Source organism: Callorhinchus milii, unplaced genomic scaffold (genome assembly GCF_018977255.1).
Source record: "Callorhinchus milii isolate IMCB2004 unplaced genomic scaffold, IMCB_Cmil_1.0 Scaffold18, whole genome shotgun sequence".
NCBI classification, from domain to species: Eukaryota; Metazoa; Chordata; class Chondrichthyes; order Chimaeriformes; family Callorhinchidae; genus Callorhinchus; species Callorhinchus milii.
The window spans coordinates 173,149-193,943 of record NW_024704759.1 but is presented as its reverse complement, the minus strand read 5'-3'; the positions used below and the strand labels follow the sequence as shown (position 1 = coordinate 193,943).

Below are 20,795 nucleotides of genomic sequence, written 5' to 3'. Positions count from 1 at the left end.
AGCTCCAGCCTCAGCTCCAGCTCCAGCCTCAGCCTCAGCTCCAGCCTCAGCCTCAGCCTCGGCTCCAGCCTCAGCCTCAGCCTCGGCTCCAGCCTCAGCTCCAGCTCCAGCCTCAGCCTCGGCTCCAGCCTCAGCCTCAGCTCCAGCCTCAGCCTCAGCCTCGGCTCCAGCCTCAGCCTCAGCCTCGGCTCCAGCCTCAGCTCCAGCCTCAGCCTCAGCCTCGGCTCCAGCCTCAGCTCCAGCTCCAGCCTCAGCCTCGGCTCCAGCCTCAGCCTCAGCCTCGGCTCCAGCCTCAGCCTCGGCTCCAGCCTCAGCCTCAGCCTCGGCTCCAGCCTCAGCCTCAGCTCCAGCCTCAGCCTCAGCTCCAGCCTCAGCCTCAGCTCCAGCTCCAGCCTCAGCTCCAGCCTCAGCCTCAGCTCCAGCCTCAGCTCCAGCTCCAGCCTCAGCCTCAGCCTCAGCCTCAGCTCCAGCCTCAGCCTCAGCCTCAGCTCCAGCCTCAGCCTCAGCCTCAGCTCCAGCCTCAGCCTCAGCTCCAGCCTCAGCTCCAGCCTCAGCCTCAGCTCCAGCCTCAGCCTCAGCCTCAGCCTCAGCTCCAGCCTCAGCCTCAGCTCCAGCCTCAGCTCCAGCCTCAGCCTCAGCCTCAGCTCCAGCTCCAGCCTCAGCCTCAGCTCCAGCCTCGGCTCCAGCCTCAGCCTCAGCCTCGGCTCCAGCCTCAGCTCCAGCCTCAGCCTCAGCCTCGGCTCCAGCCTCAGCTCCAGCTCCAGCCTCAGCCTCGGCTCCAGCCTCAGCCTCAGCCTCGGCTCCAGCCTCAGCCTCAGCTCCAGCCTCAGCCTCAGCCTCAGCTCCAGCCTCAGCCTCAGCTCCAGCTCCAGCCTCAGCCTCAGCTCCAGCCTCAGCCTCAGCTCCAGCCTCAGCTCCAGCCTCAGCCTCAGCTCCAGCCTCAGCTCCAGCTCCAGCCTCAGCCTCAGCTCCAGCCTCAGCTCCAGCCTCAGCCTCAGCTCCAGCCTCAGCTCCAGCCTCAGCCTCAGCTCCAGCCTCAGCTCCAGCCTCAGCTCCAGCCTCAGCCTCAGCCTCAGCTCCAGCCTCAGCCTCAGCTCCAGCTCCAGCCTCAGCTCCAGCCTCAGCTCCAGCCTCAGCCTCAGCTCCAGCCTCAGCCTCAGCTCCAGCCCAGCTCCAGCCTCAGCTCCAGCCTCAGCTCCATCTCCAGCTCCAGCCTCAGCCTCAGCTCCAGCCTCAGCCTCAGCTCCAGCTCCAGCCTCAGCCTCAGCCTCAGCTCCAGCCTCAGCCTCAGCTCCAGCCTCAGCTCCAGCTCCAGCTCCAGCCTCAGCTCCAGCCTCAGCTCCAGCCTCAGCCCCAGCCTCAGCTCCAGCCTCAGCTCCAGCCTCAGCCTCAGCTCCAGCTCCAGCCTCAGCTCCAGCTCCAGCCTCAGCTCCAGCTCCAGCTCCAGCCTCAGCTCCAGCCTCAGCCTCAGCTCCAGCTCCAGCCTCAGCTCCAGCCTCATCCTCAGCTCCAGGAAGAAAGAGGAAGAAATCAGCGGTTCAAACCCTGGGTCAACAGCTGAGCTGGGCTCTGGGCTGGGGGGCAGTGAGCAGGGTTGGGGGGGCAGTGAGCAGGGTTGGGGGGGCAGTGAGCAGGGTTGGGGGCGCGGTGAGCAGGGTTGGGGGGGCAGTGAGCAGGGTTGGGGGGGCAGTGAGCACAGTTGGGGGGGGCAGTGAGCAGGGTTGGGGGGCAGTGAGCACGGTTGGGGGGGCAGTGAGCAGGGTTTAATAATAATAATCCTTGCATTTGATATAGTGCTTTTCACGTCGCGAGGACGTCCCAAAGCGCTTCACAGAACACACTGTAAAGTGAATTGACTGTCTATTTGTGGGCGAACGCGGCAGCCAATTGCACACAGCAATGTCCCACAAACAGTCGTGGATTGAAAATGACCAATTTATTATTGTTTTTGGTCTTTTGGAGGGATTATTATTAGGGCTCTGTGTGGAGTAAGGAAACTTGCCCAAGGTTTTGCCCTCTGCCTGGAATTGAACTCAGGTCTCTCGCTTGCAAAGCGAGTGCTCTAACCACTGAGATACAGGGGGCAGTGAGCAGGGTTGGGGGTGCAGTGAGCAGGGTTGGGGGGGCAGTGAGCAGGGTTGGGGGGGCAGTGAGCAGGGTTGGGGGGGCAGTGAGCAGGGTTGGGGGAGCAGTGAGCAGGGTTGGGGGAGCAGTGAGCTGGGTTGGGGACATGCCCACAGACAGGGCGCCGAGTTACCAGATGTTTAAAGCCGCTTCTGGTGCGGCTCCGTCCGCGATGCCTCTGCGGCTCCTGAATAAGGGTCCCAGCTACTTCCGTCGGCAGCAGCACAGCCCTGGCCACAAACCCAGCGCTGTAGAGCGACTGGAAGCCGACAAGGCCAAGTACGTGAAGAGCCGGCAGGTGGCGAGTACCAGACAGGAGCCTGTGAAGCCGGTTCTCGGCAACAACTCTCTCTGGTCACCAACTCTCAGACTGTTGAACAGCCCCAGCAACAGCAGCAGCAGAAACAGGAGAGGGATTTCTGCAAGAAAAGGCATTTTAAACCTTGAGATCCTGAACAATTTGATTAATATCAGTGATAGCCCGGTCCCACTCGGATCATTGGATTCCAGGGTCAATAACGCCGCCCAGGTGAAAAAGAAACTGTTCTTTCAAACTGACTGTGAGCAAGCGATTGGAATCTCAGCATCCAGTCTGCAGAGCCCGACACTGAAAGCGGCTGTCAGGCGAGTGGATGTCAGACCCAATGTGCGAGGTGCCAGAAGGCCTTTCGCCAGTATCCCGTCTCCTGCTTCTCCAGATAAGTGCACATCGCCTTCCCTTGGCTCCAGGTCTCCAACCCCAAGAGCCAAGGAACCAGTTGGTGGGAGTGCCCGGCGCCAGGCTTCGCTTCATAGATCTAAATCCGACCTCAGTGACAAGTTTACCAGAGCAAATGCGGACTTGGAACGCTTCTTCAACTACTGTGGTCTTGGTCCAGAAGAGATTGAAAATGTTGGAATGGAGAGATTTGCACGGGCCACTTCCGATATCGTGTCCACCAAGTTGGCCAGTGTCAGCAGCCCCAGCTCGGGATATGCCCGCTCAAATTATAGTTGTGCGGCAGAGGAGACACTGGGTGAACGTGCGGTATATGTGGTCTCTATCATTGAGCGCAATGCAAGAGTTATTAAATGGCTATATGGCTGCAGGCAAGCTAAGGAATCACCAAAAGCCTCGCCTGTGTAACATATTTCCAATTTCTGGTGTGTGGATGACATCCAACTCTATCTTTCAGCTCAACCTGACCTTGATTGGTTCAAATCTCATCTTTCGCACCATCTCCACTTTGTCTCCTGCCTCCGCATCCATCTTGTGTTAGTTCCTCAGAGCTCGGTCCATGGTCCCCTCCTCTTCAATATCTGCTCCCTCTTGCTTGCATCATCCGCAGACATAGGATCAACTTCCACATATATGCAGATGATATGTACCACATGTACTCTATCTCTCTGCCTGCACACTTGACTCCAGGACCACTGCTGTCCTGATAGAGTGTCTGTCAAATATCAAGTTCTGGATGAAAAATAACTTTCTCAACAAGACAGAGGCTCTCCTGATTGGCTCCATCAGCACCTCCACACCTAAGGTGTTGGAGCATCACCATCCATGGATGCACTCTACACCTCACTGAGCCAATCTGGAACCTTGGCATCTTGTTTGATCCCCAACTAACCTTTATGTCCCACATCCCGGCCATGACCCGCACTGCATTCCTCCACCTCGGCAGCATCTCCCGGTTCCACCACTGCCTCTCCCTTCAGTCTGCCAAGATCATCATCTATGTGTTCATTACATCAAGGCTAGATTAAACTAACTCCTGCTTATTGGCCTTCACAACTCTGCCCTCCACAATTTGCACATCATCCAGAACTCTACAGGTTGTGTCCTCTCCCACACTAGGCTCCGTGACCCTATAATCGCCATCCTCGCCTGGCTCCCATTCTCCAGAGGATACAGCTCAAAATCCTCATCCTCGCCTTCAAAGACCTTCACAGCCTTTTTCCTCCCTACCTCTGTGACCTCCCAGATCGTCCTGTCTGCTCCCTCCACTCAGCAGGCTCCACGATCCCACCCACGCCCCCTCACCATCGGTTTGGGCCTTCAGACACTCTGCCCCCACCCTTTGGAACTCCATCCAAAAGTTACTTTGTCTTGCCCCCTCCCTTCTTCACGGCACATCTCAAGACCCTCCTCTTTGACTGTGCCTTTGGCCACTCTCCTACCCGCACCCTCTCTGCCTTCCAGCCCTCCTGATCCCAAGCTCCTGCTTGGGTCAAAATCCCTGTCTGTCCAGTGCTTTGGGACATGCTCCAGATGTGAAAGGAGCTAAACAAATGTAATACAACAACAAGATTCCATTTATAGAGCGCCTTTCACGTCGGGAGGACGTCCCAAGGCGCTGTACAGTTGGGTCAGGACCCGAGCAGGGGGGAAATGGTCAGGGTGAGGGGAGGGAAGGGAGGGAGGGAGCGAGGAGGGGGTAGAGAGTCAAGAGGGGAGCTGAAGGCACAGTCAAAGAGAAAGGTCTTGAGACCGGCCTTGAAGGAGGAAAGGGAGGAAGCGGCGAAGGCACTGGGGGATAGAGTTCCAGAGCCTCGGGGCTGAGAGGCTGAAGGCCCGGTCACCGATGGTAGGGCGGTTGGGGCGGGGGATGTGGAGCAGACCGGAGCCAGAGGAACGGAGGGTACGGGCAGGTAGGTAGGGGGATAGTAGGTCAGAGTGGTAGGAGGGAGCGAGGCCGTGAATGGCCTTGTAGGTGAGGATGAGGATCTTGAATTCGATCCTCTGGGGGATGGGGAGCCAGTGGAGGTGAGCGAGGGTGGGAGTGATGTAGGCGCGAGGCCTGGTGCGGGACAGTACACGAGCTGCAGAGTTCTGAATGATCTGCAGCTTGTGGAGGGAGGGCCGGGAAGGCCGGCGAGGAGAGAGTTCCCGTAGTCCAGCCTTGAGATGATAAAGGTGTGGACCAGAGTTTTAGCCGCGTGAGGGGTGAGGTAGTGCCGTAGTCTGGTGATATTCCAGAGGTGATGGAAGGCGGTGCCATTTGTGGTGCGGATATGAGGGAGAAAGGACAGCTCAGGGTCGAACAGAACCCCGAGGTTCCTGATGGCTTTGAGAGGTGGAGAGTGCAGCCTTGGATGGTGATGCTGTCAGCGCCTGAGGTACGGAAGCGCTGACGTGAGCCAATCAGGAGCTCAGTTTTGCGCACGTTGAGCTGAAGAAAGTTGTCTCTCGTCCAGGACTCGATGTCGGACAGGCAGCTGTCAGGACATCGGTGGTCGTGGAGTTGAGGGTAGAGGAGGAAAGGTAGAGTTGGGTGTCATCCGCATACATGTGGAAGTTAACCCCATGTCTGTGGATGATGTCACCACAGGGGGAGCATATAGAGGGTGAAGAGGAGGGGACCGAGGACAGAGCCCTGAGGGACACCGCACGAGACAGTGCGGGGGGTAGAGGAAAAGCCATTCGTGGAAACAAAGTGAAGACGGTGGGAGAGGTACGACCTAAACCACTCAAGGACAGGGCCTTGAAGGTTGAGGTGGGAGGACAAGCGGTGGAGGAAGATAGCATGGTAATATGTTGTTGTTGGTGCAAGCGATGAAGCAACTAGTAGGAAGACTCATTTATGCTTGGTGAATTGGTTTCCATCCTATCCCTCTTGATATTGGATTTATAATGGTACAGATAATGAGCCAAACGTTTGTGTTGAATTGCTGATCATCTGTGATTGTAATTTAAAGCGTTTTCCTTTAAAATCTTAAAGAAAGCACTAATTGAAACTGTGACCTCACAAGGCTAATCTTGAATTGATGCGGAGTCAACATCTGGACATTAGCCATTGGAAATGTATCCTTCATATGATTTGTTTGAAACTTACAGTGTTTTTGTCATGTAATTACTTAAAAATAAATTAACACATTTAGAGAAGTTGTAGCTCAACAATACTTTTTGAAGCGGATTCTTAGAGTGTATTAATTAGCACTAATAGTTAGTAAATGATGTACTTCAAATAGTCTTTTTCCTCTTCTATAGTACTTCTCCACTCCATGTGTGTTTCTTAAGGCACATTCTCGTTTTCTGAAGATTGCAAATATTTTAAAGATAGTCTTTGATATTTTGCCATTTTTTTCAATAAATTTCATAGAATCATAGAATCGTACAGCACAAAAAGAGGCCATTCGGCCCATTGAGTTTGTGCGGCTCTTTGAATAGAGCAACTAATGTCAGTGCCACTTCCCAGCCCTTTCCCCATAACCTGCAAACCCGTCCTAAAATACCCGTCCACCGCGTTTTTAAAAGTAGTTATCGAGTCGGCCTCGACCGCCCTTTCAGGCAATGCGTTCCAGATTCAAATATATATTTCTTAATATATATTAATATATATTATTTATATTTGTGGAGTCCTGTAACTCAGTGAAAACATGTCTTCTCACCTCCCCTCGGATTCTTTTAGAGACTATTTTGAATCTGTGACCTCGAGTCACCGACACACCCACCAGTGGGAACAATTTTTCCCTTTCTAACCTATCAAATCCCCTCATGATTTTGAAGACCTCTATTAGGTCTCCTCCTAACCTTCTCTGCTCCAATGAGAATAATCCTAACCTCTCTTAGCCTTTCCTCATCATCAAGGTCCCTCATTCCTGGTACCATCTTCGTAAATCTCCTCTACACCCTTTCCAATGCCTTAACATCCTTCCTATAGTGTGGTGCCCAGAACTGGGCGCAGTATTCTAACTGAGGCCTAACCAATGTTTTATATAAGTTAATCATAACCTCCTGACTCTTATACTCTATGCCCCTATTTATGAAGCCCAGTATCCCATATGACCTTTTTACAGCCTTATCTATCTGTCCTGCTACCTTCAAGAATTTATTTACCTGAACCCCCAGGTCTCTCTGTTCCTTCACCCTCCTTAAGATTGTATTACCAGCCTATATTGCCTCTCCTCATTCTTTCTACCAAAATGAATACCTCGCATTTCTCCACATTGAAACTCATCTGCCATGTGTCTGCCTATTTTACCATTCTGTCTATGTCTTCCTGCAGTTGGCTCTATGCTTCTCACTGTTTACTACCCTACCTAACCTTGTGTCGTCTGGAAACTTGGAAATGGTACTTGCTGTACCCAAGTCCAGATCATTTATTTAATAATAATAATAATAATCCTTGCATTTGATATAGCGCTTTTCACGTCAGGAGGACGTCCCAAAGCGCTTCACAGAACACGCTGTAAAGTGAATTGACTGTATATTTGTGGGCGAACGCGGCAGCCAATTGCGCACAGCAATGTCCCACAAACAGTCGTAGATTGAAAATGACCAATTTATTATTGTTTTTGGTTTTGGAGGGATTATTATTAGGCTCTGTGTGGAGTAAGGAAACTTGGCCAAGGTTTCGCCCTGACTGGAATTGAACTCAGGTCTCTCACTTGCAAAGCGAGTGCTCTAACCACTGAGTTACAGGACTCCACAAATATAAATAATATATATTAATATATATTAAGAAGAGCAGTGGTCCTAATACCGATCCCTGGGGGACACCAATGTTCACTTCCCTCCAGTCAGAAAAGCAGCTGTTCACCATAACTCTGCTTTCTGTCTCCCAGTGAGTTCTGGATCTGCTGCCACTGTTCCTTTTATACCACGGGCTTCTATCTTTCTTACAAGTCTTTCATGTTGCACTTTGTCAAATGCCTTTTGAAAGTCCATATAAACTACATCAACTGCACTGTCTTTATCCACCCTCTCCGTTACCTCATGAAAAAATTCTATTCTATGTGGAGTCCTGTAGCTCAGTGGTTAGAGCACTCGCTTTGCAAGTGAGAGACCTGAGTTCAATTCCAGGCAGAGGGCGAAACCTTGGGCAAGTTTCCTTACTCCACACAAAGCCTAATAATAATCCCTCCAAAACAAAAAACATTAATAAATTGGTCATTTTCAATCCACGACTGTTTGTGGGACATTGCTGTGCGCAATTGGCTGCCGCGTTCGCCCACAAATATACAGTCAATTCACTTTACAGTGTGTTCTGTGAAGCGCTTTGGGACGTCCTCCCGACGTGAAAAGCGCTATATCAAATGCAAGGATTATTATTATTATTATTAGATATGTTAGACAAGACTTGCCTTTAACAAATCGTGCGGCTGTCCCAAATTAACCCATATTCTTCCAGGTTTGTCCTTCTGCCCCTTTTTGTACAGGGGAGTCACATTGGCCACTCTCCAGTCCTCTGGCACCACTGCTGTGTCCAACGCAGATTGAAAAACTGTAGCCAAAGCCTCTGCTATTTGTACCCGTGTCTCCTATAGTAACCTCGGCTGCATCCCCTCTGGACTGGCGATTTATCACCTTCAGCGCAGTCAACATTTTCAGTACTTCCTCTTTGTTTGTACTTATCCTATCCATTTCCTCTCTCCTCTCCTCCGATACTGCGGCATTTGGTGATTCCACTTCTTTTGTGAAGACAGATGCAAAGTACTCATTTAGCACATCAGCCACGCCCTCTGCCTCCACAATTTCCCCCTTGGTCCTTAATTGGCCCCACCCTACCTTTGACTAGCCTTTTTTCCTTGATATGTTCGTAAAATATTTTAGAATTCCTTTTAATGTTACCCACTAACCTTTTTTCGTATAATCTTTTTGCCCCTCTTATGTCCTTTTTCAAACCTGTTCTGCACTTATTATATTCTGTTTGGTTGTCTTCTGTATCTTGGGTTTGACATTTATCATACACCTCCTTTTTTATTTAGTGTGATGATTAAATATTTCATTGGTTTGTTTGAATCTAACATTAAATAGGGCTTCACTGCAGCTTGAGACAGGAGCTACATTATATGTATTAATAAAGAGATTCAGCATACCAGCCTTCAGATCAATCAACAAAGTGGTACGCGGAAAGCACCCTGGTTCCTGCAAAATGGGACCAGGACAGAAATATTCAAAGGTTGAACATAACATGAAATAATACATCCTAAGGAGAGTTTCTTTTATTTTCCTAACATTGTTTCACTTTGTTCTAGCTCTTTGCAATTGCCTAAAATGCAACAAAAAATGTCAAACTTGCTGAAGTTTACTATTCTGGTACCTCAATTGGTGCATTATTCTGGTACCTCAATGGTGCATCTCTATTTCTAGAGACTTGAAATGCAGGACAAAAATGGAGCTTTGAGATTTGCTTACTTAATATCTGCTATTTTCTTTTATAATAATAATCGTTGCATTTGATATAGCGCTTTTCACATCTTCTCGACGTCTCAAAGCGCTTCATCGTAAAGCGAATTGACTGTATATTTGTGGGCGAAATACGGCAGCCAATTTCACACAGCAGTGTCCCACAAACAGTCGTGGATTGAGTGACTAAATTATTTTTTTTCTTGAAAGATTATCAGGCGTATGGAGTAAGGAAACTTGCCCAAAGTTTCGCCCCGCCAGCAATCGAACCCAGGTCTCTCGCTTGCAAGGAGAGTGCTCTAACCACAGAGCTACAGGACTTTTACACTGTTCTGCATTGCCAAAAAGATACTTGTAACAAAAATACACGAATTACTAATTTGAAGCTATTAAGCTTATAAATTTGTCAAAAAGAATGTAATAAATTGAATCCGGAAATGGAACACTGACTTATGTAAAATCACCACAAAAAAGCAGGTGTGTGCCAAAATCAATGGAAATATCCTCAATAATATTTGGGAAAGATGGTTTAATTGAGCCCAGAAAGACAACCTTAAATAGTTACAAATCTTGCACTGTACGGTATACTTAAAGGAAATGGGTTCACATATCGCATGTTACCTTGCATTTCTCCACATTGAAATTCATCTGCCAGAGGAAAGAAACAGTTTTGCCCCATCTACTCTTATCAAAACCCCTCATAATTTTGAACACCTCCGCTCAACCTTCTCTAATGGAGTCACATGTAGAGATTCCATCTGCACCAGTATTTACACAGTAATTGTAATGAAAATGCATTGAGATGTGGATTATAAATCAGAGGATACAATGAAATACACTTCCTCTCCATTACTTCAGATTTGGTTTTATTCTGTTCTTATTCCTTAGAAACTTTTGTTCCCCATCCCACATCCTCACTATGTCAGCCTGACCCCATCCTCACAGTCCTGCGCCTCTCAACAGTCTTGCCCCCCTTCACAGTCCTGCATCCCCCTCACAGTCCTGCCCCCCCCCCAACCCGTCACAGTCCTGTTCCCCCCACAGTCCTGCCTCTCCACTCACAGTCCTGCCCCCCCTCATGGTCCTGCATCCCCCTCACGGTCCCGCCCCACCTTACGGTCCTGGCCTCCTCATGGCAGCCCCCTCCCTCACGGACCTGCCCCCGCTCACGATCCTGCCCCCCCTCACGGTCCTAACTCCATCTCACACGCCTGTATGTGTCAGCCTGGAATCTTTAGGCCTTAAGACAACGATGCTGTGTTGTGTTCCCGCCTGACAGTGTCCTGTTTATTCACTGAACTAGAATATTGTTTTTTGCTGCTCTCCAGTTTAAGACGAATCGCGTTTCCTTCCAGCTAAACATCAACAACAACCAATTAAATAACAGCAAAACTTTTCTGTTTCATTGGTTGAAAGGTTGAGATCAAATGCTTGAACAGCTCAAAGTTGGCCTATTGCTGAAAAACAATCTATGTTTGGGGAGAATGCACGTTTCTCACAGATTATCTCTATTATTATTATTGGTGTAAAATATGCCAGAACAACAACAAGATTCCATTTATTGAGCGCCTTTCACGTCGGGAGGACGTCCCAAGGCGCTGTACAGTTGGGTCAGGACCCGAGCATTGGAGGGAAATGGTCAGGGTGAGGGGAGGGAAGGGAGGGAGTGAGGAGGGGGTAGAGAGTCGAGAGGGGAGCTGAAGGCACGGTCAAAGAGAAGATTTTAGAAGGAGATTTTAGAGTTAACATGAGCCAAAAGTAGTGAAGGATAAAACACAAAGCAAGATGGGACAAAACTAAAATGCTAAAGTAAACTGGTAGTTAAAAAGATAACAATCAGGAAGGAAAGGTCAGGCAAAATAAGGGAGGAATAAATCTGGTGAGATAAGGGAAAGAGCTGTTAATAATACAAAGAAACAATGTAATCACAGGAAACGTGAATAACAGATTGCGCCATAAAATTTGTAGTAAAATCTCATCCTCAGTTCGTGCTCCAGTTAAACCGCATGTGAAAAGTTGTATAAAGATAATCCTTGCATTTGCGGCCACCTCTCCCATATAGACAACAAAAAAAATTTCATTTGTATAGTGCCTTTCACATCGGGAGAATGTCCCAAGGTGCTGGACAATTAATGTTTCAGACTCGAGCTGGAGGTCAGGATTAGGGAGGATGGAGGGATTGGGGTGGAGGCATGGAAGGAAGTAGGGTGATCAAAGGTCCATACCATCAAAGGTCTGAAGAGGAGGGTGTGAGGCAGGTCTTGATGGAGGCAAGTAAGGGGGCAAGGCGGAGGGACTAAGTGATGGAGTTCCAAAGGGTGGGGGCAGAGTGGCTGAAGGCCCGTCCGCCAATGGTGGGGAGAGGTGAGGGACGTGAAGCAGGCTGGAACCTTCTGAGAGGAAAGAGGGGGCAGTTTGGTAGGGGGTTAGGTGGTCGCAGCGGTAGGGAGGGCAAGGCCATGGAGGGTTTTGAAGGTGAGGACTGGGATCTTGAACTGTATCCTTTGTGTGATGGAAAGCAGGGGAGTTGGGTGAGGATGGGGTTGATAGGGTTTTGGAGCCTGGTGCTGGAGAGGATACAGGCTGCAGATAGTCAATATAAAACCATGTGAATGTTCTAATATAGTCAATATAAAAAGTATGTGAATTATCTAAACCAGCCAATAGCAAACAAATCAGGTGAATATTCTATGCTAGTCAATATAAAACCATGTGAATTCTCTAAACTAACTAATATTAAAGCAGGTGAATTCTCTGAACCAGCCAATAGCAAACAACCCATGTGATGATACTGACTAGTTAAGCTGTGAAGAGAGGACCTTCAACTTGACCTTGTGAGGAATGTGATTCCCTCGTTGGCTTGGTGAATGGAAAAGTGTCCAAACCTTGGGTGTTTTCTGACCTGTGAACTTCAGAGATAATATCGCCATCCACCTGCCCTTGATGTAAATTGTGAACACCGCTTGGCCAGTATGGCTTTTCCTTTTATTCTGTAAGCTGTCTCATTTCATTCTTATTTGGAGGTCTGTAGACAACTCCCACCAACTCCTTTGGTGTTCGGGAAGTCTACCCATAGTGTTTTCACAGTCTGATCACCCTTATCCTTTTTTTCTACTACTGTGATTGTGTGTTATCAATATTGCTCCTCCTCCTCTGTTTCTTTGTCCTTTCTAAAGATCTTATCGCCTGGAATATTTAGTTCCCATCAATGCCCAGCTTGTAGCCAGGTCTCTGTAATGACTACTACATCATATCCTTTATGCTGAATTTGTGCTTCTAACTCACTTGTTTTATTTTTTATGCTATGTACATTTGTCACAGACACTTATTTAGGTAACTGTCCTCACTTGCCCATATGCCCTGATGGTGTTTTTATGTTGTTGCATTTTTGTGTTTGCTTCCTATAACCATTTTTCTTTCTGGAGAAATTATGTTATTTATTAAATTTTCTACTCTAACCTTTGCTCTTCTCTCAGTCTTTAGTCTACTGGTGTTTCCACTTAAGTCAGAGGTTGTCCTGGAGCCAGTGCAGGTATCTGTTCCTCTTGAACGCTAAGCTAATGCTCGTTCATACCAGATGATTGCTGAATCTTCATACGTCAATGAATTTGGGAGACCTTGGAGTCCATCTCCATTTAGATTGTGAACAAACTCTTGACTCATACAACTTTTCTTTTTATCGTCTCATCTCAAAGACGGCGATGACAGAAGAACTGTGTGAAATGTTTATTTTGCAGTTACATTACAGTGTTAGTCTCTAAACTGTCAAAGACATCTGACTAATAATCATTTTGAGATTAGGTGATGCTGAAAACCGGGGGAGACGTAAATGATTAATGCGCTGAGCTCAGTTGTCACCTGAAGCCAAGTCTGTACTAATTGGAACCAAACTGAAGCACATATCCTCTTTCTCTCTCTAGCACTTTAGGACTCCTGGACTATTCGTTTTTTCTGTACTGGTGGGATCCCTGCAAGGACAAAGGTGGTACCTATTTTTCTCTCTTGCACCTTTCTACACTCCGGAGGTTTGGCAACACTATGTGGACATCATGCAGGAAGTCTGACATCTGAACACATGTGAGCCAAACTCTGGTTTACACTAGAGGTTGAGATTTGAATTGTTAGTAACATAAGAACATAAGAATTAGGAGCAGAAGTAGGCCATTCGGCCCTTTGTGCCTGCTCCGCCATTCAATAAGATCATGGCTGATTTTCTCACCTAACTCTGATTAACAGGCTGGGGTTTGAGAGTGACAGGATGGGGGAGATGTTGCTGGATTACTGTAGTGAGCTCAGTTTGTATTGAGGGATGAATTCATCTACAGATTGTAGGAACACTGGGATTGAGGTTAGACACTGTAGTTAAATGGTGTAAAATCTGATATGTATCAGATTTGATGGTATCTGTTACAATCGCCTGATCAGAGAATGAATTTGCTTGGTCTTGAGTGATGTAGAGTAGCTGTGTGAAGGTTGGTTTGGTTTATTTGTGCAGAGCTAGTGTCTGTCCAGGTTGGTTCAGTGTAGTGGCTGAGAATCAGTTTATGCCAGGGTTGTTATGAAGCAGTTGTCTATCATTAGTTTGTGTCTGAGTTGGTTCAATGTAGGTTGTGAGGTAATAAAGGGTTAATCGAAATAAGGTGACTATTTGGGTTTAAAGAGGTGCTCAGGACTAATTGGGTAAAAAAGTCATACAGGCACATTTGAGCTAAAAAAGGACGGGGGTGGAGATATAATAATCCTTGAATTTGATATAGCGCTTTTCACATCTTCTAGACGTCTCAAAGCGCTTCACAGAATATGCTGTCAAGTGAATTGACCATATATTTGTGGGCGAAACGTGGCAGCCAATTGTGCACAGCAGTGTCCCATAAACAGTTGTGGATTGAAAATGACCAATTTATTATTGTTTTGTTTTGGAGGGATTATTATTAGGCCTCCGGAATATCGCCAGACTACGGCACTACCTCACCCCTCACGCTGCTGAAACTCTGGTCCACGCCTTTATCACCTCAAGGCTGGACTACGGGAACTCTCTCCTCGCCGGCCTTCCCGGCCCTCCCTCCACAAGCTGCAGGTCATTCAGAACTCTCCAGCTCGTGTACTGTCCCGTACCAGGCTTCGCGCCCACATCACTCCCACCCTCGCTCGCCTCCACTGGCTCCCCATCCCCCAGAGGATCGAATTCAAGATCCTCATCCTCACCTACAAGGCCATTCATGGCCTCGTTCCCTCCTACCTCTCCGACCTACTATCCCCCTATCCACCCGTACCCTCTGTTCCTCTGGCTCCGGTCTGCTCCACATCCCCTGCCCCAACTGCGCTACCATCGGTGGCCGGGCCTTCAGCCTCTCAGCCCCAAGGCTTTGGAACTCTATCCCCCAGTGCCTTCGCCGCCTCCTCCCTTTCCTCCTTCAAGGTCGGTCTCAAGACCTTTCTCTTTGACCGTGCCTTCAGCTCCCCTCTTGACTCTCTACCCCCTCCTCGCTCCCTCCCTTCCCTCCCCTCACCCTGACCATTTCCCCCCTCCTTGCTCCCTCCCTTTCCACCCCTCACCCTGACCATTTCCCCCCTGCTCGGGTCCTGACCCAACTGTACAGCGCCTTGGGACGTCCTCCCGACGTGAAAGGCGCTCTATAAATGGAATCTTCTGCTGTTGCCTCGCTGGGATCTTCTCAACTATTCCGAGGCTGTCCTGGAGCCATTCCAGGTCTGTGACCCTCCTCGTCTCTGGGGTTCACCTCAGTTGTCACCTGAAGCCAAATCTCTACTACTGGGAATCAAACACTGACAACTGGAGCTCATGCCCTCTTTCTCTCTAACACCTTGGGACTCATGGAGGGTATGGTAAGTCTGTACTAGCGGGACGCCTGTGATGACGACACAAGTGGTACCTCATTCTCTCTTGCACCTTTCCACACTCTAGAGGGTTGGCAACACTATGTAGAAATCATGCAGGATGTCTGACATCTGAACACATGTGAGCCGAACTCTGGTTCACACTGGAGGTTGAGATTAGAAGTCGCTAGTACAGAGGCAGTGGTTGGAAAGGGACAAGACGGCGGAGATGTTGCTGGATTAAGGTGGTGAGCTCAGTTTGGGTCGAGGGTTGAATTCATCGACGCAGATAGTAGGAACACAGAGATTGACACTACAGTTAGACGGTGTAAAATCAGCTATATATCTAGATTTAATGGTATCTTTTATAATATTCTGATCAGTGAGTGAATTTGTTTGCTAGCGACTGATACAGAGAAGCTCTTGAGAGTTAGTGTGTGTCGAGAATATTTCAGGGCAGTATCTGAAAGTGAGTTTCTGTCATTTGTTTAAATGTTGAGAGACGGTTTCTGTCAGATTGGTTTCTTGTAGTTGTTGAGGGTCAGTTTCTGTCAGGGCTGAGTTAATAAGTTTCTGCCAGTTGCTTCAGGGTTGAGAGTTGATTTGTTTTTGGAGTGAGTTGGTTTCTGTCAGGTTCAGAATTCAAGATCCTCATCCTCACCTACAAGGCCATTCACGGCCTCGCTCCCTCCTACCTCTCTGACCTACTATCCCCCTACCTACCTGCCCGTACCCTCCATTCCTCTGGCTCCGGTCTGCTCCACATCCCCTGCCCCAAACGCCCTACCATCGGTGGCCGGGCCTTCAGCCTCTCAGCCTCTAGGCTCTGGAACTCTATCCTCCGGTGCCTTCGCATTGCCTCCTCCCTTTCCTCCTTCAAGGCCAGTCTCAAGACCTTTCTCTTTGACCGTGCCTTCAGCTCCCCTCTCGAGTCTCTACCCCCTCCTCGCTCCCTCCCTTCCCTCCCCTCACCCTGACCATTTCCCCCTTGCTCGGGTCCTGACCCAACTGTACAGCGCCTTGGGACGTCCTCCGGACTTGAAAGGTGCTTAATAAATGGAATGTTGTTGTTGTTTCTGATTCAGAGCAGGTCGCAAAGTCAGTTTGCTAGTGACTGGCCTTGTGTAGCTGCCGAGAATCCATTTTTGTCAGCATTGTTTGAGGGTTGAGAGTCAGTTTCTGTCAGTGTTAAGAGTAAGTTTCTGTCAGGGCCTTCTCAGAGCAGTTCACAAGCCCAGATTGACCAGTATGGCTTTTCCTTTTATCGCAGCTTGTAGGGCCAAGTGGCTCTTAGGGCCTAGTGGCGCGTACGCCATAGAAGCTCTTATGGTCTACCAGCGAGTAAGGCCTAATGGTTGCTGGGGCTAATTGCCTCTTAGGGTCAAATGGCTCCTAGGACCCAAATGGCTCCTAGGACCCAAATGGCTCCTAGGACCCAAATGGCTCCTAGGACCCAAATGGCTCCTAGGACCCAAATGGCTCCTAGGACCCAAATGGCTCCTAGGACCCAAGTGCTCATAGGGCCGAGTGGCTCGTAGACCTTAATGGTTGGTGGGGCCCAGTGGCTCGCCGGGCCCAGCGGTTCGCCGGGCCCAGCGGCTGGTCGGGCCAAGTGGCTCGGAGGTAGGCCCCTGTGGCTCATCATGCCATATGGCACGTCATGCCAAGTGGTTCATTGTGCCTTGTGGCTCGCCGGGCCCAGTGGCTCACCGGGCCCAGTGATGCGTAGGGTCTTGTGGCTCGTAAGGTCTCATGGTTGGTGGGGCCAAGTGGCTCATGGGGCCAAGTGGCTCGTGGGGCCAAGTGGCTCGTGGGGCCAAGTGGCTCGTGGGGCCAAGTGGCTCGTGGGGCCAAGTGGCTCGTGGGGCCAAGTGGCTCGTGGGGCCTACTGGTTCATGGGGCCTAGTTGCTCGAAGGGCCAATTTGCTTGTATACCCAAATGGCTTGTATGCCCAAGTGGCTCATATGTCGTAGAGGATCTTGTGGCCAAGTGGCTTGTAGGGCCAAACGGCTTGTTGGGCCAAGTGGGGCATAGAGCCTAGTGGCTCGTATAGCTTAATGGTTGGTGGGGCCAAGTGGCTCGTATGGCCTAGCAGCTCGTTGGGCCAAGCGGCTCGACGGGCCAAGCGGCTCGACGGGCCTAGAGGTTCGCATGGCCTACTGTTTCATAGGGCCTAGTGGCTCGTAGGGCCAAGTTGCTCATATGGCCAAGTGACTCGTAGGGCTTAGAGGCTCTTATGGTCTATTGGTTCATAGGGCCTGGTGTCTCGTAGGGCCTAGTGGTTCATAGGGCCAAGTTGTTTGTATGCCCAAGTGGCTCATAGGTCCTAGAGGATCTTATGGCCTAGTGGCTCATAGGACCTAGTGGGTCGTACGGCCTAGTGGCTCATAGGGACAAGCAGCCCATCGGGCCAAGTGGCTCATAAGGCCAAGTGGTTGAAACGAGCAAATGGCTCATAATGCCAAGTGGCTCATAGGGTCAAGAGGCTCATGAGGCCAAGTGGCTCACAGGTCCAAGTTGCTCATATGGCCTCGTGGCACATAGGGCCAAGTTGGGCCTAGTGGCTGGTAGGGCCAAGTGGCTTGGAGGGCCAAATGGCTTGTAGTGCCAAGTGACTTTTAGGCTCATAGGGCCTCGAGGCTCAAATGACCTACTGACTCGTAGGGCCTAGTGGCTCTAGGGCCAAACGGCTCCTAGGGCAAAGTGATTCTGATTTCCAAGCGGCATGTGAGGCCTAGTGGCTCATTGGGCCTAGAGGCTCTCATGGCCTACTGGCTTGTGGGCCCGACTGGCTCATAGGGCCAAGTGACTCATAGCGCCAAAGGGCTAGTGTCTAGTGGCTCGAAGCGACTTGTCTCTCGTAGGCTCTAGAGGCCCTTATGGCCTGCTGGCTCAAAGGGCCTAGTGGCTCGTAAGTTCAACTGGCTCATAATGCCAAATGGCTAGTAGTGCCAAGTGACTCATAGGGCCAAGTGCCTCGTAGGAACAAATGGCTCATAAGGCTAAGTGGCTTGTAGGATCAAGAGGCTCTTGTGGCCTACTAACCCACTTGGCCCTCTGAGACACTTGGTCCTCTGAGCCACTTGAGCATCTGAGCCGAGTGGGCCTGGTGAGTGAGGGTTGGTGAGTGAGAGTTGGTGAGAGTGCGTTGGTGAGTATGATTCGGTGAGTGTGAATTGGTGATTGTAAGTTGGTGAGTTTGAATTGGTGATTGTGAGTTGGTGAGTGTGATCTGGGGTTTGCGAGTTGGTGTTTGTGAGTTGGTGACTGTGAATTGGTCATTGTAAGTTGGTGAGTGTGATTTGGTGATTTTTATTTGGTGCGTGTGAATTGGTGCGTGTGAGTTGGTGCATGTGATTTGGTGGTTGTGAGTTGATGAGTGTGAATTTGAGTGCGATTTAGTGGGTGTGTGTTGGTGTGTAGGTGATTGTGTTTTGGTGATTGTGAATTCGTTATTATGAGTTGGTGAGCGTGTGTTGGTGAGTGTGTGTTGGTGTGTGTGAGATGTTGAGTGTGAGTCAGTGGGTGTGAGTTGGTGTGAGTGGGTGGGTGAGTGTGAGTGGGTGGGTGAGTGTGAGTGGGTGGGTGAGTGAGTGTGAGTAGGTGAGTGTGAATTTGTCAGTGTGAGTTGGTCTGTGTGTGTTCGTCACTGTGTGTTGGTGAGGGTGAGTTGGTGAGGGTGAATTGGTGAGTGTGAATGGGTGCTTGTGAGTTGGTGAGTGTGAGTTGGTGAGTGTGAAGTCGTGAGTGTGAATTGGGGATTGTGAGTGGGTGAGTGTGAATTGGTGAGTGGGAGTTGGTGAGTGTGATTTGGTGAGTGTGAATTGGTGAGTGTGAATTAATGATAGTGAGTTGGTGAGTGTGATTTGGTGAGTGTGAATTGTTGTTTGTGAGTGTGAATTAGTCATTGTGAATTGGTGAGTGTGAGCTGGTGAGTGTGAGATGGAGAGTGTGAGTTGGTGAGTGAAGTCGTGAGAGTGAATTGCTGATTGTGAATAGGTAATTGTGAATTGGTGAGTGTGAATTGGTGAGTGTGAGTTGCTGAGTTTGAGTTGGTGCATGTGCGTTGGTGCGTGTGCGTTGGTGCGTGTGCATTTGTAAGTGTGAGTTGATGAGTGTGTGTTGGTTAGTGTGAATTTGTGAGTGTAAATTGGTAAAATTGAGTTGGTGAGTTTGAGTTGGTGAATGTGATTTGGTGAGTGTGAATTGGTGATTTTGAGTTGGTGAGTGTGTGTTGGTGATTTTCTGTTGGTGCGTGTGCGTTGACGCGTGTGCGTTGGCAAGTGTGCGTTGGCGCGTGTGAGTGTGAGTTGGTGAGTGTGAGTTGGTGAGTGCGAGTTGTTGACTGCACGTTGGTGAGTGCGTGTTGGTGAGTGCGTGTTGGTCTATATGAATTCGTCAGTGTATGTTGGTGAGAGTGAGATGGTGAATGTGAGTTGGTGGGTGTGAATTCATGAGTGTGAGTTGGCGAGTGTGATTCGGTCACATTTGTTAAGTATGAATTGGTCATTGTGATTTGGTGACTGTGTGTTGGTGAGTGTGCATTGGTGAGTGTGCGTTTGTGAGTGTGAATTAGTCATTGTGAGCTGGCACGTGTGAGCTGGCGCGTGTGAACTGGCGCGTGTGAGCTGGCGCGTGTGTTGGTTAGTGTGAAATTGTGAGTGTAAATTCGTGAGTGTAAATTGGTGAGTGTGAGTTGGTGAGTGTGAAGTCGTGAGTGTGAATTGCTGATTGTGAGATGGTGAGTGTCAGTTGGTGAATGTGATTTGGTGAGTGTGAATTGGTGATTTTGAGTTGGTGAGTGTGTGTTGGTGATTTTGTGTTGGTGAGTGGGCATTGGTGTGTAGGAGTTGCTGAGTGTGCGTGTGTGCATTGGTGCATGTGCGTTGGTGCATGTGCGTTTGTGAGTTGGCGAGTGTGAGTTGGCGAGTGTGAGTTGGCGAGTGTGAGTTGGCGAGTGTGAGTTGGCGAGTGTGAGTTGGCGAGTGTGAGTTGGCGAGTGTGAGTTGGCGAGTGTGAGTTGGTGAGTGTGTGAGTGTGTGAGTGTGAGTTTGATTTGGTCAGTGTGAACTCGTCAGTTGAATTGGTGAGTGGGAGTTGGTGAGTGTGAGGTGAGTGTGAGTTGCTGAGTGTGAGTTGGTCTGTATGAATTCGTGAGTGTGAGTTGGTGCGTGTGTGTGTTGGTTAGTGTGAATTCATGAGTGTGCGTTGGTGAGTGTGTTGGTGCATGTGCATTGGTGCGTGTGTGTTGGTGCGTGTGCGTTTGTAAGTGTGAGTTGATGAGTGTGTGTTGGTTAGTGTGAATTTGTGAGTGTAAATTGGTAAAAGTGAGTTGGTGAGTATGAGTTGGTGAATGTGATTTGGTGAGTGTGAATTGGTGATTTTGAGTTGGTGAGAGTGTGTTGGTGATTTTCTGTTGGCCCGTGTGCGTTGGCGCATGTGCGTTGGCGCGTGTGAGTTAGTGCGTGTGAGTGTGAGTTGGTTAGTATGAATTCTTGAGTGTAAATTGGTGATTCTGAGTAGGTGAGTGCGAGTTGTTGACTGAGTGTTGTTGACTGCGCGTTGGTGAGTGCGCGTTGGTCTGTGTGAATTCGTCAGTGTGTGTTGGTGAGAATGAGATGGTGAGTGTGATTTGGTGGGTGTGAATTCGTGAGCGTAAGTTGGCGAGTGTGATTCGGTCACTGTGATTTGTTAAGTATGAATTGGTAATTGTGATTCGGT

The 20,795-nt window shown here is 49.3% G+C and overlaps 1 protein-coding gene across 1 annotated transcript; it reads left to right on the top strand.

Moving 5' to 3' along the window:
• Nucleotides 1-2,187: 2,187 nt before the first annotated feature.
• LOC103191062 (protein FAM110A) lies at nt 2,188-3,443 on the top strand. The gene has a single exon (XM_007912006.2). It carries the CDS (start codon nt 2,231-2,233, stop codon nt 3,248-3,250), a length of 1,020 nt encoding a protein of 339 aa, XP_007910197.1. The 5' UTR covers nt 2,188-2,230; the 3' UTR covers nt 3,251-3,443.
• Nucleotides 3,444-20,795: the final 17,352 nt, after the last annotated feature.